Source organism: Peromyscus leucopus, chromosome 4, assembly GCF_004664715.2.
Source record: "Peromyscus leucopus breed LL Stock chromosome 4, UCI_PerLeu_2.1, whole genome shotgun sequence".
NCBI lineage: Eukaryota > Metazoa > Chordata > Mammalia > Rodentia > Cricetidae > Peromyscus > Peromyscus leucopus.
The window spans coordinates 138,289,653-138,308,985 of NC_051066.1; the positions used below are offsets into that span (position 1 = coordinate 138,289,653).

The 19,333-nt window shown below is 39.4% G+C and overlaps 1 protein-coding gene across 11 annotated transcripts in view; it reads right to left on the minus strand.

Moving 5' to 3' along the window:
• Ptprt (protein tyrosine phosphatase receptor type T) overlaps nt 1-19,333 on the minus strand; it is a 1,105,165-nt gene that overhangs the window by 238,327 nt on the left and 847,505 nt on the right. For all 11 annotated transcript variants that reach the window (XM_028868606.2, XM_028868602.2, XM_028868605.2 and 8 more), the window contains exon 12: nt 1,627-1,900. In XM_028868606.2, the coding sequence (XP_028724439.1) occupies nt 1,627-1,900 (274 nt within the window). The remainder of the gene's footprint in view (nt 1-1,626; nt 1,901-19,333) is intronic.

Below are 19,333 nucleotides of genomic sequence, written 5' to 3' on the forward strand. Positions count from 1 at the left end.
GTAATCTCTTGGAGGGCACATACTAACCATAATATAAACTACAGGGATTTGCACACAATAATGATCATCATATGCTTGATGGATAGATTGTGAAAACCTGGAATATGTCCATGAAAGTACCCTGAATGGGAAAATACTAACTTATAAGAAGTATTAATAGACAAGATGACCTGTTGAGTGTGATTTAAGAGTGAGGAAGTGGGTGGTAGTAAAGATTGTATGCAATAGAAACAAATACCGTAAAGGTGATTGTATTTGGCTCTGTAAACCCCTAAAAAGTTTACTTGAAGACCACTGGGGATAAGCCAGCATCAAAGAAATATTAATAATTATATTATGAAGCTTTCTTAGAGTCACAATCCCCACCTTGCCACTTCTAAATCAGCCAAGTAAGTTCTTTGTCATTGCAGGCAATCAAAACTCAGCACTGACAAACATTGACTGTAATGTGGTAATGGTAACTGAAGCATATTGTATGCAGGGGTGGGTGGGTGTGAATGGAAAGGTGATGGATGACCTTTACAAGCTTTCCAGCCTTGTGAATGTGTGATTGTTGATGGATACAACTACCAGACCAAGGAAACACTTGATACAAAACAGTCACTTTCTTTTTTTTTTTTTTAAATGTGACTCATGGCTGTGATAAGAGGAATAATTCTAAAGGTGAACTGAAACATGTTCCTCCTGCATCCAGACACTGATAGGCATCAGTACTACAGATAAAGGAGTCACAACCCAGGCCACATGATTTTTTCAAATGTAGCACCTTTTTCATACTCTAATACAGGTTCACAAATGTTTTCCATAGAAGCCATACAAATAAAGGCTTTAGGCCTTGTGACATATACAGTATCTATTGCAACTCCCCAACTTTACTCTTAAGCATCAAAGCAACCATCAGTAATATGCAAACTAAGAGACATAGTGGCACTAAAATAAAACTGAAACTAAAAATTGAACAAAAATAAAGCAATAAAAAAAATCAACCTTATTTCAAAATCTTAAAAGACATGAGAGCTGGACTTGGCTCATGGGCCTCTGCTGTGGAATAATCCTTCTGTAAACTGTGTGAATATATGTCACTATGATTTGTTTAATAAACAAGCTGACTGGCCAATAGATGAACAGGATAAAGTTAGGCGGGAAAGCCAAACTGAGAAGGATGGAATGAGGAAGGGTGGAGTTAGAGGAGTTGCCAGCCAGAGCATAAATAAGGAATATGGGTTAACTTAAAATAAAAGAGATAGCCGGGCGGTTGTGGCACACACCTTTAATCTCAGCACTTGGGAAGCAGAGCCAGGTGGATCTCTGTGAGTTCAAGGCCAGCCTGGGCTACAGAGTGAGTTCCAGGAAAGGTGCAAAGCTACACAGAGAAACTCCTGTCTCAAAAAAAAAAAAAAAAAAAAGAAGAAGAAAAATGAAAGAGATAGCTAGTATTAAGTCTGAGCTATTGGCAGAGTATTTATAATTCATATTAAGCCTTTGAGTCAGGTGTTTGTGACTGGGTGGTTGGGACAGGAAACATCCATTTTCAGGCCTCAGTTTATTAAACTCTTCTGTAAAGTTGCACAGACTTCACACTTGAGAAGGGGAAAATACAAACCAGGTAAATAATGACCTACTTACTCCATTTGCTTTGCTGAGTGCCTGGAAGTAGATGCTGTAGCTCTTCAATGGGGAGAGGGGAGGGTTCCAATAGCCATTGTATGTCTTGTTGTCTCCCACTGTAAATGGCTGGGTGACAGGCAGGTTGGAGGGCTTCAACTCTGCAGCAAAATAGTGTAGAGAATCGAGGTTGGAGGCATTCCGGTAGCTCACAGGCACAGAGAAACACTCGATGATGTCAGCTGCTCTCCGGGACTTCTGAAGTCGCTCCTCCTTGACAACCAGTTGGTAAACACTGGAAAAGAAAGACAAGAGGTAGATGAGTCACTCTGAGGACAAAAAAGCTCACTAGCATTCATTGTGCGTGTATAACTCCCCTATGAGCAGAAACAGATATCACTTTTGTCTGTAAAAAAAAATACCTTACTCCGCTTTCAGATTTTTGAACCCACTGCTTTGTAGAAATATATCTCAATACCAGTACACATAAGGCACACCCCAAATCCATCTCAGCACCAATCTGTATAAACCTGCTGCTCCTTCTAGTGGCTTCCCTTTTTGAAGGATACTATTGCTGTCTGACAGGTGCCTAGATCCTAAATTCATTCTCAGGTCTCATCTACTTAGATCTCACTCTTCACCCCAACCAACAAGCTCAGTGGCCAGACACTCAGCAGTGTTACACTTTCCACTACCTTCTTTACTTCTTCTCATTGCTGATGCTGAGACCAGACACATTCCTACCTTCTACCTAGACTCAGTTGGTTTTTTTTCGTCCTTGATTCATTTGAGCATTCTGTCTATCTATGCATTTTGCTTTCAATCATATAATACCATCTCTTTTCAAGCACTTCTATAGCTTCTCTTTTGTCCAAATTACACAATCTAAACTCCTCACACTGGCAGCTGAAGTCTTTTATCCTTGGTTTCCAGCTTTCCTTTCAGGTGATCATCTCATGATACCCACTAATTCCAATAGATCCAGACACACAGCTATTATATAAGTATCCCATGACTGACCCTCTCCATCATCATCATGTTCTTCCTCTATTTGAAACACCCACCATGCTAACCACCTCTACCTATAAAAGACTTACAATAATACTGATGTCTTTCTTATATTTACTCCATGAAGCCTGTCCAGAATGAGTTATTCTCAACTCATTCATCATAGTCTGGTTGATTTTGCAAAAGCATAAGATGGGATATGTGCCTTGCTGACTTGATTGTATCCTTGACAAAAGTGTGGCTTAGTTATCTGTGAATCACTCTATCCCCCCTGCTTCTGTCTCACACACCACACACACACACACACACACACACACACACACACACACACACACACACTCACACATAGTGCCCAGAGCATGCCTGACTCTAAGCAAGTGATCAATGAACATTTGTTGAAATGAATCAAAGTGGATTGAATTAAAGTTGAAAGCAAGCACAAAGCCAAATCTGGATGGATGCAGAAACTCTAATCAGGGTAAACAGTGTTTCCCAGGAGAGTCTGCCAAGTAATCTCATATCATCCCCTTCAACTAAGACTATAAGGAGGTGCCAGTGTGTGCATAGAGATGACAGACTTTATTGAATATCAACCATATGCCAAGTATATAGATTCTCTTTGTGAAAGTTACTCAAAAGTTTGTGAATTGGATCCCTTCAGCATCCTTGATTAATCAACTGAGACCCCAAAGTTTTTGGAGATTCTGAGGACCTGGACCTTCCTCTTAGACCCCCCCTCATTTATTTTTTGTTTTTACATCCTGATGGCAGTTCCCCCCTCCTCCCAGTCCTTTCTCCCACTTCCCTTCTTCCCTCCCCTACCCACCCCTTCTCCTCTGTTTCTCTTCAGAAAAGGGCAAGCCTCCAGTGGACATTAGCCAGCCATGGTATATCAAATTGCAATGAGACTGGGTACCTTCCTCTCCTATTAAGGCTGGACAAGGCAATCTGGTAGGAGGAAAGGTTCCCAAATGCAGGCAATATAGTCAGAGACAGCACCCACTCCCACTGTTAGGAGTTCTGCAAAAAGACCAGGTTACACAACTGTAACATAACTGCCTAGGTCAGTCCCATACAGGCTCCCTTGTCAATTTAGTCTCTGTGAGCCCCTATGAGTCCAGGTTAGTTGATTCTGTAGGTTTAGAATCACTTTCTATATCCTTGACTATTTTATGATGAACCCAGGGCTGGCTTCCTATACTACCCATGACTGCCATGATAGTATAGTCATGATGAGCCAAGAAAACAGGTCATGACTGAGTTTCATACATTCAGTTGTTCAAGACTGTTGGGAGAAAGCACAGCATCTACACAGGCTTAGTCCCATCATCTCTTATCTGGCTGTTAAGTTTGGTTGAATTGACAAGGAGATCTGTAATAATCAGGTTGAAGGGATGAGGATAAACCTGAGAGGTTCAGTGATCTATGATTGTCAATTCAGCAAAAGTAGCTCAGTCATCCTTCACAGCTCAGTTCCTTTTTAAAAATGTTCTTTTCCCCCAAACCAACACAATGCACAAAGGGCCACCTGAGCAGTTTTAAAGTTGGTGGCCTAAACTGCTTAGTTTGTATCCCACCTCATGTGAAATGAAAAAGAGTGAGAGAATGAGGGCACTGTGGAGGTTAAGCTGTGTAGTCAACATATGGTACACATATGATTAGAATTAGCGTGCTAAAGCAGATTCAGCAGTTCCCACAGGCCCACCGCATCTGCAGCTTATCCATTCAGACATAAACTGCAAGTGTCACCAGAAAGCCAGACGCCTTTTTGTCAGATGCATCTGTCTGCCAGTGCATCCAGCTCCTCCCAACAACCAGGGGAGAGGGAGAAGCACAGTGGCACACTGAGAAGTGGTGGAGGAGAGAGACAGGAGCATGTGTATTGTTTCTGTTTCTTACAGCAACTTCATTCTCACCATTCTCTTGAAAATGCATCTTCCATTGCTTCTCGACCTTTTGGCTAAGATCAAGTGTAGAAAATGCATCTTCCATAGGCATTGTCCTTTCATCTCTCTGGTAGTGATAAATGCATTCCTAAATGAGAATAATCTGCTCCAAAGTTGTATCTCCAACCCCAGAGAAAAAGTGGTTGCAATACTCTGCAGGGTTGTTTGTAGTGGGGATATTTTAATGTGAAAATCCTAGTGTCTTAAGAAAAGAAGAATTCAAAATAGCTCAAGATGCATTTACTCGTTCAGTTTCCCAACTATGTTGACTTCTGTCTCTCCCAGTGAGAAGATGGGCATGTGTCATGTTTCCTTTGTATGGCTTGCCCTGGGGTCCCCAGGAGGGCTCTGAAGGCCATGCTGTGCCCCAGCTCCTCCTTTACTCTAAAGTAGCTGCTCTGATGCCAGCAAGAGTGTGTAACCAGTTTCAATCTCCCTCCCATTGAAGGCAAGGGCATTCCACTCTGGTACCAAGACCTTCCTTGTCCAAAGGATGATTTCCTCAGATGCCATTTGAGGGAGAACCCACAGGACCCCTCTAGAGACTTTGGGAAACTGGGTCCCTTGGTCACCCTGTTGACTCTGATATCAAAGCAAAGAGTTTCCATAATGACTCACATCTCTCAGACCTGATTCCTCTGATGAGACAGTCAACTTTCTATTATCAAAAAATCCAGCACCCCTTTTTGTGTGGGGACAGATGCCTATAGACAGATACAATGCCCATTTGAGATGTTGATTCAGCTAACAGATGGAAAGTAGGCTTCAGTTCTCAGGTGAACATTGCCCAAATCTGGGCAGGTGCACATTTTGGTCTCTGTTCTCCCAGAAAAAAATGTGTTAGCTTATATTCTTCCAGGGATGGACTCCAAGTCAAATGATATGTTAGAGAAATGGTTCCAAGAGAAAATGGTAAGGGAGGGAAACAGGAGAGAAAAGTGGGTGAGCCAATGAGGGCGTGCTATCAGGTGAAATCCTGAAATCTCAAGCCAAGGGGTTTAAACCTTCAGCTGCAATCTGTTTTCAGCTCTGGGCTTTCTCAGGATTTCCCAAACCATTCATGTGGGTCAGACAATGAGTCCCTAGGTGCGTAATAACTGCCCTCCAAAGCAGGTCACACCCGAGAATCATTACATCAATGCACATAGCACCTGAGAGACTGGCACCGCATAGGAAAGAGGACATGATGGATCTATGGGGGACAACATTGTGCCCTACAGGGTGCTTTTAAACATTGTCCACATGGTGTAAGTGAAACATTGATCCAATGCTGAGAGAACAGGCTGGACCTGGACAGGGGTGGTATTGTAATTTATTCTTCTCTTCTCTTCTCTTCTCTTCTCTTCTCTTCTCTTCTCTTCTCTTCTCTTCTCTTCTCTTCTCTTCTCTTCTCTTCTCTTCTCTTCTCCCCTCCCTTCCCCTCCCCTCCCTTCCCCTCCCCTCCCCTCTCCTCTCCTCTTCTCTCTTTTCCCTTCCTCTCTCCTCCATTTTTTCCATTCCTCTGCTCTCTTCTTTCTCCCTGTCCCTCTTCCTTCCTTTCTTCCTCCCTTCTTCCTTCCTTCCTCCCTTCCTTCCTTCCTTCCTTCCTCCCTTTTTTCCTTTTTTTTTTTTTTTTTTTTGAGGCAAGGTTTTCTGTAGTTCAAGGAGCCTTAAACTCGGTACCTAGCTAAGGATGTCTTTAAACTCTTGATCCTCTTACATGTACCTCCCAAGTGCTGGGATCACAGGTGTACACCACTTAGGTTACTAAGGTTTAGAGAGAGGTAATTGTATTCCTCCTTTCATGTGTTTTTCTGAGTGTGTCTTGCATGTGTACGTGTTCATGTATGTGCACTTGCACATGTATTTGCATGTATCTAGAGGTCAGAATTTGACATCAAATGTCCTCCTCAATATCTCTCTACTTTATTTTTTGAGACAAAGTCCTGTATAAACTTGCTAGCCAACTATCCCCTGAAATCTGCCTTGAATCTGGACTTGAATGCAAAGTCATCTCTGAAACAGAGAATGGAAACAGTGGAGATGACCTGGGGCCAAGCTATCTTTCTCTAGGTAAGGCTTGGTGAAACTGTCTCGCATCCTCTCCCTCTTTTATAATGGTTTCTATAAATAGTAAGATGGCTATAGGAACAGTATGACTAATTTCTTTCTACCCTGGTTTGGTCATATTGGAATAAATAACTTCTTTTTCCAAATCCAGTTTTATGTATTTTTTTAATATAAGGAAACTAGGGAAGAAGGCCCATACACCTGAAGATCTGGTAACATTGGGACTTAGGTGAAATAAGAGTTCTAGTTAGACAAGTCTAACTTTTGTTTCCGGTTCTGTACAGCAGAGTCACATGGTAACCATAAAGAATCAGTGTGTTTTTCCACCACCTCAAGAGAGGGCAAGGAAAGGTCACCGCAGATTCTTAAGGTTCTGCTTCAGCTCAGTAGCTCTCACCCATGGCTTCATACTATAATTGCCTACAGGCTTAAAAAAATCATTCCTTGGCCCCACCCCAGGTGAACTGAACCAGAATCTGTAGGGATGGGATCTCAACATCAATATTAAGCTCTCCAAGTTCTTTTAGTATATAGCTATGAAGCTAAACCCTGAGTGATTCCAGCATTTGCCTTTTTATACCCAGTAGGAGGATCCCCTTCTAGCATTCTCGTGCACGTAAAACTACCAATGTGGAACATTCCAAATTTAGTGGAACATTAATTCACAACTACAAGTCTTTGTCCACCAAACCTTGAGTCATTGTCCTGCTTTATTTCCTCCATAACTTTTATCACAACTGAAATTTCTCATCTGATGATTTCTCTACAGGCTTGCTTCATGCAACTACATAGATTGCAAACCTACTATGGTTGAGAGCTTGCTGTCTCCTTCACCCCTTTTGAGACCCTAGTACCATAAAACTTGTTAACTAAGTATTTGTAAAAGAAATGACTTGTTAGGTTTGACAGCTCACACATGTAAGTACTTGAGAGGTTGAGACAGGGTCACTTCAAGGCAAGAATAGCTATGTGGCAGGTTTGAGGCCAGCCTAGGCTGTATAAGACTTTTTCTTAAAAACAAAAAACAAAACCAAAAAATAAATTTACAAAACAAAATTTAACTTTAGAAAGCAATTTTAAAATCAATCATTTTTTTCCTTCCCTTCCTTCACCTTCTGTTCCTCTCTCCTTTCTTTGAGAGAATCACACTATATACCCCAGAGTGGCCTGCAACTCATAATCCTTCCGGAGCAGCTCCTTGAGACCTGAGATTACTGGAAATTGCTACCGCATTTTGCTTCTCACATAGGTTTCGATATCTTATTCTCATCTACCCACAATGTTCCCCTGACCCTCTGCACACTGAGAATTACTCATCCAATCAAGAAAACAACAAACCAAATGTCACTCTGAGGAACTTGTTTTAACTAATGAATGAGGGTGAGTTTCTCCTTCCTTTGTACCCAATAGGTCTCTGTCAAAATTCTTTTCCTAGTCTCAGTGTCTGTGTTGAAAATATGGCTTCATCTACAGAAAACATTTATTGAGTACATGCTAAGTTCCACATATATGTATTCTGGCTGTTACCTTATTTGACTTTCACAGAAACTCTGTCAGTCAGGTAGATATTATCATTTCCATTTGACAAAATCAGGAAACTGAGGCATAAAATGCTCAATGTCTCTTGCAGAGATGGTGCTGTTTGGATGCTTGAGCTGAGATTTGAAAATAGTCTGTTTCCAAAAGTCTCATTCTTAATCATAGCATTTTGTAACAATAAAATTGTTTGCCTTACCATGGCAAACACTTTGGCTTTTAAAATAATTACTTTCGTTAAGAAAAACACAATAACATTTTATACATTTTGGAAAGTGAAAGAGAGATAAAATGGCTTTTCCTTAGCCAATTACTAAAATGTAATTATTTAGGAAAATGTTGGTGAATCTTTTAGCTTCTCCTTTTTCCTGCATGAACAACCTCTGACTTATACTGAAAATCAACAGTAGAAAGTCTTTGAGAGACATTCATCTTGCAGCCAGCTTCATTTGATTGCACATATACTAATTTCTCTTATTCATGGTTTTGCTTTTAATGATCTCAGTTACCCATGATCAACTGTAGTTTGAAAATACTAAATTGAAAACTCTAGAAATAAATAATACATACATTTTAACTGTGCAGCATCCTAATTAGCATAATTAAAATTTGCACCATCCCTATTCATCCCACCTAAGACATGAATGTTTCCTTTATCGAGTACATCCACTCTATGCATGATACCCACCCACCACTAGTCAATAGATAGCCACTTCAATGATCAGATCAACTGTCACAGCACACATGTTCAAACAGCCTTAATTTTACTTAGCACTAGACACTTGAATGTATCAAAGAGAAGCAGGTATGGAAGCAGGTATGTTGGCAGGAGTAGGAGACCAGCTGCTCATATGGCAACCATATTTAGGAATATTTAAACAGTAGTTCAAATTTATACAAGTCTATGAAAAAATAGGAGATGAATGAATGAATACTTGTTACTCTGACATTTGATACTGTGACAAATCTTGAGAGAAACAATTTAAGAACACATGATTAATTCATTGGGTTATGGTTTTGGAAATGTCAGGCCACCATAGCTGAAAGGGCACTGTGGAACAAAGCAGCTCATATTGCAGTGACCAGGAAGCAGAGAGAGAATGCTTGTTGCAAGTGGCTTTCTCTCTTTCTCTCTTTTATTCTATCTAGACCCTTAGCCTATAGCATAATGTCCTTACATTCCAGGAAAGTATGTCTCCCCCAATTAATCCTCCCTGGAAATATCACCATTTGATGCACTCAGAGGCATGCTTTCTTAGTCTAATAGCTACCTCTCAATCCAATCATGATGACAATCAAAAGTAACTCTCATAGCAATGCAACTCCTATGACTTGGTCCTAATATCAAACTCAAAGAAATATTACAATAAGAGACAATGGCAGCATTATTGCTGCTGATGAATATATAACCAAATTTAACTAAACAGAGCCCACCCACTACTATATAAAGAGGATTTTATATTGTAGCATAATGAAGTTTATTTCAGCAATGCCAGTTGGTTTAATATTGGAACTTTAATGAATGCAGTATAGCACATTAACAGAATAAAGGTCAGAAATCTCATAATCATCTCAACAGTTACAGAAAAGTGATAAAATATAATACATATTTATGATAAAAATATCACAGAAATGAAAAAGGGATATAAAGGAATTTTTCAATTTGATAAATGCCATCCACAAAACATGTAAAGTTAGCATCACACTCAAGGGCAAAAGATTGAATGCTTTTCTTCTAAAATAAGGATGTCTGACCAACATTAGGGTGGAGAGTTTAGTTACTAGAATAGGTCAAATTTAACTAGTAATTATCTTAATTAATTTGTAGCACCAAGTATAGAAAGCAAGAAGGAAAATATTTGAAGATGATATGATTTTGTATGAAGAGAATTAAAAGGTTATCTATCTATATCTATCTATCTATATATAGACATATATACCAATTAGAACTAATAAAGCACTTCAACAAATTAAAATATTCAACTGATATATATATATATATATATATATAATTTCATCACTGGAGGAAAGCATTCTGAAAATGAAATTAAGTAAACATTTCTACTCATAACATAAAAATTAACAAAAATTATGAAATACTTAGATACTAAAAGGTAAAAAAATTAAAGGATATATAGGTAAATGGAGAGAGATTCCATGTTCATGTCATAGTCAATATGGTTAAGATTACAATTCTCTCTAAACATATCTGGATATTTAATTCAAACACCACCAGAATTTCACTGTTCAGATATGGAATGGCCCCCAAAGGCTCGTGTGTTGAAGGATTGGTCCTCAGTGAAGTTCTGGGGTAAGACTTTGGGAAGAATAGTAGATCAAGGGGACTCTTCCATCAGTAGTGGACTGATCTATTGATAGATTAATAATCTGAAGGCACTATTTGGAGATGGTGGGAACTTGAGACCTAGTGAAGGAAATAGAACACTGAGGGTGTGCCCTGAAAGTGAACATCCTGTCCCCAGTCCTTTCTTGCTCTCTCTTCCTTCTGGCCCTTTGGCCTAACACATGTCCCTTGCCATCTGCCATCAGCTTCACCAGAGGCTCAGAAGCAATGGTGTCAAGTGACCATGGACTAAAACTATGAACAATACTAAAATTTTCCTCTTTTGAGCTGTTTATCTCAGGCATTTTATGACAGAAATAGAAAACTGAGTAACATGAGAATCATCAGAGACTTTGTAAATCTAATAAGTAGACCAAACATACATATGCAATGGCCATAATAGACAAAACAACTTAAAAAAACTCAGAATAATATTGCAGAGCTTACAGTTCCTGATTTTATAAATTATGAAAATCAATACCATTAGATGCTGGCAGAAGGATAGACATATAGATCAATGAAAGAGAATTGAAAATTCCATATTTAGGATCCATTGATTCCTGACAAAGACAATTCAACAGTAATAAGACAGTCTTTTCAGCAAATGAGGCTAGGTCAATCGAATATTCACTTGCAAAAAAAATCTAAATTTACACTGCCCAAAAGAAAGAACAGAAAATGGATTATAAACCTAAATGGATGAGCTAATACAATAAAACTTGCAGGATAAAAGGGAAAATCTTCTGACCTTGGACTTGGGGAAGAATACATAAATGTAACACCAAGACAATGACCTATTGTTGGGGGAAAAAGATAAACTGTTATGATTAGATTACTTTAAAATTGGAATTAAAAACACTATTATACTAGTTAAACACAAGTCATATTCTTAGAGAAAATATTTCTGTCTCACATGAATGATAAGACATATGTACACCAATATAGTGATCCATTACCACTCTATAAGAAGGCAGACAACCCCACTGAAAAATGCAAAGAAACTTGGAATCTAAATGACTAATAACCTAATGAAAAGATGATCAATATCATTAATCATTAAGGAATTATAAGTCAAGATAATGATGTTAAGCTATTCTATCCTACCACTAGAATACTATTGGTCAAAGGACAGGCCACTGTTAACTTAGGGATGTTATACATGGTATAGCCATTTGGGGAACAAAAGTATGGAAGTCCTTTAAAAGTCTACATAGTCATATAGACAGTCTGTCCCTAGACATCCATCCATGAGAAATGAAGACATGTAAGAACACAAAAAACCATGGAACTGTTTGCAGTGACATGATATAAATATACAAATATATAACAATATAAAACAATCCACACCCATCAGCTAGCAAGTGGATTAACAGCATGTGTGGTACATATAGCCACATATGTAGTGTTATTTGTAGTAGCAACAACAACAGAATTCCCTTGATATATTCTACATAGAAGGAGTTCAGAAGCACTACACTGAATAGGAGAAGCCTGCTGCAAAGGACGCATATTGTATGATTCCATTCACAGAGAATGCCAAGAAAAGACAAATTTATAGGGACAGGAATTAGATCAGTGATTGGGACTGGGGGGTGGGAACTGGGGGGTGGAAACAAGAATCAAGTGCATATTGATCACAAGACAAAGGGAATATTCTAAGATGCTTTTGGGGTGCTACTTCTCCATTCATTAGGAAGTCATTGAATTGTGCACTTAGAATGGGTGAAATTCATGGAACATAAATTAGATCACCATGAGGCTGTTAAATGAGAAAAATGGAATGAGTAATCTCATATGGTCTTTCTCCCTTCCAAACTCTATGCTTTAGACTTCAACTATGCACAAATTTTAATGCAAAAAATGCCGTGATAAATGATTTGTGTTACTGAACAAGATGGGCTAAGAAACAAGTTGAGTTCTTTAATCCCCAACAGAATCTACCTTTGCAATTTCATTCCCCACATTAAAGGTCACTTGGAACTACAGAGCTAAAATTTACAATATGTCTTAGTTAGCCAACCTTTATTTCAAGACTCTGGAAACTCTGGGCTTTATCCTCTATTTGCTTAGTCAAAACAGCACTGAGAGCTCACTAGGGAATTGAGGAGAGTGTCTCTCCATGGGGGGGGGACATCTCCTCTTAGATTCTGACTAGCTCTGTGAACAAATGCCCCATCTGCCTGTCTTTTGTATATATATTTATCAGATATTTATTGATTATAGTATATCAGCTACCAATTAGAGAGCATCCTGGCTTCTTGGTACTGGGACTCAGAATCAAGATAGGTTAAATAAAAACTAAAACTGTTTTCAATATAGTGATTGAAGGCAGAAAGACAAAATCTGCTAGAGAAGAGTTCTGAGAAGAGGGAGCCTACTGTGTTCTGCCAAGACTAAATGAGATAACAGGTCTAGAAAATGCTTTCTAGAAAGCCCTCTATATGGGTTGACTGGAGCCATTTGCCATTGTTGAGTGTGTGATTACCATGCCACTTTATTAAACAACAGAGATGTGGTTGGTATTATATTTGAACCCTTCACCTGTGATTGAATTGCACTGATAGAATTAATGAAAGTGAATTTTGTATATTATTTTAGAGAAAGAAAATTATTCTCTAAAAAAAACTTAGAGGAACTATGACAATTTCACCCAAGAGGTCAGGTAAGTTTTCCTGCTTTTTGGATGAGGCCAGACATTATTTTCCCATCTCCCTTATGTGGAAAATGCATGTCCAGTCTTTCCTGAACACTGTACTTAGGTCAGTTTAAATCAAATATAGAAGGCTCAGTCATTGCTCTCACATATTTTCTCTCAAGTATAGTTTCTTTTTTCTTTCACAATACCTTGTCTACTCCATAAGTATCCCTGTGGCTTTCCATCAGTGTATCCAAAATCCCATCACCTTCCCCCATCTCTACAGCTGCATCTCTGAACTAACCCCAGTATCTCTGGATTAGATTATTGCCACCACTTCTACTCACCTCCCTACTTCCATTTGTGTCTCTGACAATTTACTCTCAAGACAGTGTCTATCGAGATTCCTCAGAAACATGACAAGGGTCATGACTGCCACTGACTGCCACTGCTCTTTGCCTTCCACCTTAATTATGGTGAAAGGGAACATTTCTATAGCATCTACAAGGCCACTGCTAAGAACTCTCTCTTTATCTTTATGGTTTTTCAATTGCACTGGTCTATGCTGTTTCTTGGATCCATAAACATGCTCCTTTGGCAAGGCCTTTGTACCCTCTCTTCCTTCGGAAATATGCAACCTTGCTCCTTCCTTTCAGTGGACAAAACTTTACTTGACTGTTGTCACACTTTAGCCCCAAACTACAAGTCCCTAGAATCCTCTGCTTAACTTCACTATCTATCATCTCCCAACATGATCCAGCATATCTAGGAAGTTAAGGCCCTTTAAGAAAGCACTATATAGGTCTGCAGAGATGGCTTAGTGGTTAAGAGCATTTCCTGTTTCCCCAGAAATCCCAATTTGGTTCCCAGCACTCATGTGGCAGGAGCTCAGAACCATCTGTAACTCAAAGTTAAGGTGATCCAATGATGCCCTCTTCTGGTTCCACAAGTATCAAGCACACACAGGGTACACAAGCACATAAAATAAAATAAATAATAATCTGGAGACAGGTATGAGAGGACTATCGGACCCTGGATCTGTACCAAGAGATGGAGTCTTTGGTGAGTGGAGTTGAAGGAGGAGGGGCACCTGCAAGCAGGTTGTTACAGGGCTGAAGATGAGAATGGAGAGATATAATGGAGGGCATGAAGGATGATGTGAATCATCGACCTGAGTCCTAGCCTGGTGTGGCCACTGAGATTCCAGATAGAAAGTGTTTCTAGGTACTGGGGACTGACTCAAAGGAATGGGAATATGTTAGAAGGGCAGACTGAGACGGCCCACATGGAGGAAAGCTGGGTCTGCACCAAGCTTCAGTAGAGTCCTCAGGAAATGGAGGTAGGGTGAGAGGAGGGTTTAGTTTCAGTGGAGTCCCCACCACTTTGCAAAAGAAAACAGTTTTCTCCAAAGGATTCTCACCCGGTGTATTAACCACACACTTAAAGGTAGTCTCTATGCCCAGCAGATGACCAACACAAATAGAACTCTCAATAGGATTTTTTGTAGACTTTCGGTCTCATATTGCTTTGTTTGGGCATTATTTTGTCTTGCTGGTCGTTTGCTTCTATATTATGGTTTCTGATTCTGTGTTTTCATTTTTTTCCTTTTTTTGTGTGTATGCATCTTGTACATTATCTTTCTTCTGCTTCTGGTTTTTGTTTGTTTGTTTGCCTGTTTGTTTTCTAAAGAAAGAGAGAAAGCTGAATTGGTCATCTCATGTAACCAGGCAAGACTTCCAGTGGAGGGACTGAAACATCAACCCAGCCACATAACCTTCAACCTACAATTTGTCCTGCCTACAAGATGTGATGGGGTGAAGGACTGGGAAAAAAAAGTCAATGTAATGAAGCCTAATGATACTTTGCTATACTCGTATATTGGTGCCTATCCCAATTGTCATCAGAGAGGCTTCGTCCAGCAGCTGATGGAAACAGATGTAAAGATTCACAGCCAAGCATTGGGCAGAGCTCTAGGAATCCTGTGGAAGAGGGTGGTGGAAGGATTGTTGAAACTAGAGGGAACAAGGACAGCATAAGAAAACACAGAATCAACTAACCTGGGTTCATAGGAACTCACAGAGACTGAACCTACAACCAGGAAGCCTACATGGGACTGACCTAGGCCCTCTGCATATATGTCACAGTTGTGTAGCTTGGTCTTCTTGTAGGGCTCCTAACAGTGGGAACAGGGGCTGTCTTCAACTCTTTTGCTGGCTTTTGGGACCCTATTCCTCATACAGGGTTGCCTTGTCCAGCCTTAATATGAGGGGAGGTGCCTAGTCTTACTGTAACTTGATGTGCCATGTTTGGTTGATATCCCTGGGAGGCCTGTCCTTTTCTGAATAGAAACAGAGGAGGAATGGTTGGTAAGGGGGAGAGAAGAGGTAGGAGCAGAGACTGGGAGGAGAGGAGGGAGAGGAAATGGTGGTCTGGATGTAAAATGATAATAATAATGATGGTGATGATGATGTTGATAAAATCATATAAAAAAGAAAGAAGGCTTGGAGTTGGCTAGTTGGGGATGATCTGTGAGGAGTTGGGCAGAGGAGAAACAGTGATCAAAATATATAAAAATTATTTTCAATAAAACAGAACTATAAAAATAAATTCTTTTAGGAATAAAATATGGTAAGCACAGCAAATGTCAATTTTCTTTTGGAAAAGATACAACTGGATAGATAGGTGCTATTTGGGTCAGTGATTATGTTACCTATTCCAAAGAGAAACTTAACTATAACAAGATGAAAGTTTTGTTCTAGCTCTGCCCTTATTCTGTCTGATATGCTGAATGAGTCATTTCACTTGCATTTAAAATGGGATAATGCTGACCAACACAATAAGACATGAGACAGGAGATCCACATCTTAGGAAAGAAAACAAATCATTGTCATTTGTAGATAATATGACCATGGTCTAATCTATTGAAGCTCATCAGCTCAAAGACCTCTACAATGAATAAAAGGACCCAGCAAAGTATTTGATTTCAGGTGGAGATAAGCAAACTGCACACCATAGAAACAGTGGAGAGGGTGGGATGGGAAAACTCTTAGAAGAGTCAAACCAGCTGTGGGTAGCACAAATAAGAAACACACAAGACTGATGTTAGGGAAAATGCTTTCTACAGGAATCTCAGCTACTAGCCTGGGGCTTGGCAGAGGGTGTGTTAAATAACTGCTGGACCAAAGATGAATAAATGGACAGAAACACAAATGTGCTGGGTGAAGCATCACTGCCCATGGAGCTGTTGATTCACCCAAATTGATGTATCACTTATAAAATATAGGCCAAATATGCTGAGCCCTAACTATGTGGATGACCCTAATTTGGCAATTTTGATAAAATTCCCTTGTTTTTTAAAAATACTAAATATAGTTCAAAATTTCGTTTCTGAAAAGGTGGTAGGGGATAGTGGTGAAAAAACTACTGCTGTTTATTAAAACATAAGATGGTGTTACAATAATTAAATCATGGGTGTTAGACTACAGGTTAAAGTGAAATTGAGAAGTGTCTATGTATATGTGTGTGTGATTTTATGTATGGAAATATAAATACCACAATTTAGTAAGAAAAGAGAAAACTGTATTGAGAAGCAAACTGGTGGAATTTTCATAATTATGATTTTAAAACTACACCAAATTTCAGACCTCACCACACATGAGAAACCACATTATATTCTAATTATTCACAACTTATTTATTGAAAAGTGTCAAGATGGCAATGCTAACAAAATATCATGTTTAGCACTTGATTGGGTCCCAGATTAAAAATTCAAAGCTTTAAAGGACTTTTAATTGAGGAAATTGGGGACATACACTGTAGTTTTAGATGCTAGGGTTATGTTAATTTCCTGAGTGTGATGACTGTATGGTGTCTGGCCTTTCCTTTCAGTGTGGACAAACTGAAGGCTTTCTAGTGTCATGATTGCTATAGTTCGCCCTCATACACTTCAACATCCACTTGAGACAAGAAAGAAAGTAAACACAGCAAAGTGTTCTGTAGTGGTAAACCTGAGGGAAGGTTGTGGATGTTGGAAGTTGGTGGATGTTGACTCAAAACATCCTTACAGGTTTGAAAACAAAAGAAAAGATGATCCTGGGTAGAGACAATCAAGGTTGTTGTTGTTGTTGTTGTTGTTGGTGGTGGTGGTGGTGGTGTGTGTGTGTGTGTGTGTGTGTGTGTGTGTGTGTGTTGCCCTATACACGTCAAATCTGGAATCTTCCTCAATCATTTGCTACCTTAGTTTGTGAGACAGGATCTCTCCCTGAACTTGCAGCTCATGGATTTGGCTAGTTTGCTAGCTGGCAAACTCCAGGGATCCTCCTGACTCTATCTCCCCAGTGCTGAGTGCACGGGTGAAGCAGTCATACATGCCTGCTTTTATGTCAGTGATGGAGACTGCACTCAGGTCCTCATACCTGTGGGCCAAGCACTTTCCATAAAGGAATCATCTCCCCAGAGCAGATCTCCCTGCATTCATCTCCCAAGTGCCACCAAACCTTTTAAGCATAGCAATATAACAACCCATACAATAGCCTTTTTTGTTTTGTTTTGTTTTTTGTTTTTTTTAAGACAAGGTTTCTCTGTGTAGCTTTGAGCCTTTCCTGAAACTCATTCTGTAGCCCAGGCTGGCCTGGAACTCACAGAGATCTGCCTGCCTCTGCCTCCCAAGTGCTGTGATTAAAGGTATGTGCCACCACAGCCCAGCAACCATACAATATCCTTATTGCACACTTAAAGCACCTGAATTCAAGAAAAAGAAGCAAAACAACAAATTATAAGAAGTCATGCCTCAAAATACAACAGAGGGAAAATACGTTAATACTTGCAGTAGGTGTGGAGAGTAAAAAATGATAAGGACACACATACAAATTAATATATCATCTCAGTAGATAAGGATATTGGCAATATTCACTTTATATAGTGGGCAAGCATGAGAAATTATTAAGTCAAAATGATACACTAGTAAAAACTTTCAAATGGGGGAAAAAGAACTTTCCAAATAATTCTCATATCAAATAGGAACTTCAAACCATAACTTCATACTATTTAGAAAGAGAACAAGAGATGTTCAGTGCTTGTGGGGTAGGGAACTAAACCTGCCTTTGGCATCTGAAAAGGCTATGTTATTAAACAAAACACAATGACAAAAATTAATTAAGCATTCTATAAAAAGAAATTAGAATAAACAATACTAGAGCCAGATGGCTCTTCCAATGAGTTCTTTCAATCTTTCAGGAACTGATAAATCCCATCTCTATAAACAATTACACAAAGCAGAAAAAGAGAGAGAGAGGACATCCAATAGTGACTCACTCCTCCAACTGGCTCCCTATAAGCAGGTCACTGGTACCTCAGGAATACACGATAGATTTAGCAATAGGAAGTGTTGGTACATATTACAACACTCAAGGAGAAAGCCAGTATGATCAAATGAGTAGAGGCCGAAAGGCATTTGATAAAACGCAAACACCCATTTCTGACTTCTAATGAGTGACAAAGATGAACTGCAGGACAGAAACTGTTTTCCTTCTTATGATTTCACAAATACTCTGACGCAAATGCAGAAGTACCAGTGCGCGGAAGATGTGTTTGCTGGAGGCCTAGGCACTGCGATTGGGAGGTGAAGCAAAGGTTATGAGAGTGGAGGTGAAGGAAAGGTTAGCCCTCAGCATCACTTGGCAGTGTTGTTCAGATGTTCCACCCAGTGTGAGGAAACATGAAACCAAGTAAGAGCTGTTTCAACTGGAATAAGAGGATAGGAAATCATCATTATTCATAGCTGATGTGATTATTAGCTGGTAGACCAAGATAATAAAATTTAATTAAAGAAAATCACAGGAGATTTTTAGTAAATGGGATCTCTCTCTCTCTCTCTCTCTCTCTCTCTCTCTCTCTCACACACACACACACACACACACACACACACAGACACTTATGCAGAGATACAAACTCAACGTGTGTGTGTGTGTGTGTGAGAGAGAGAGAGAGAGAGAGAGACAGAGAGAGACAGAGAGACAGAGAGACAGAGAGGGACAGAGACAGAGAGAGACAGAAAGAGGTGGGAGGGTATATTTCCCTACATACTAGCTCAAAAGAGGTTAGAAAATTTAATGGGTAAATGGGAGTGAAAAATGGACAGACTTAATGTTAGCAACAATTATAACAAAATAGCTTTGGATGAGATATATGTGATAAAATCTATGAGTTTTT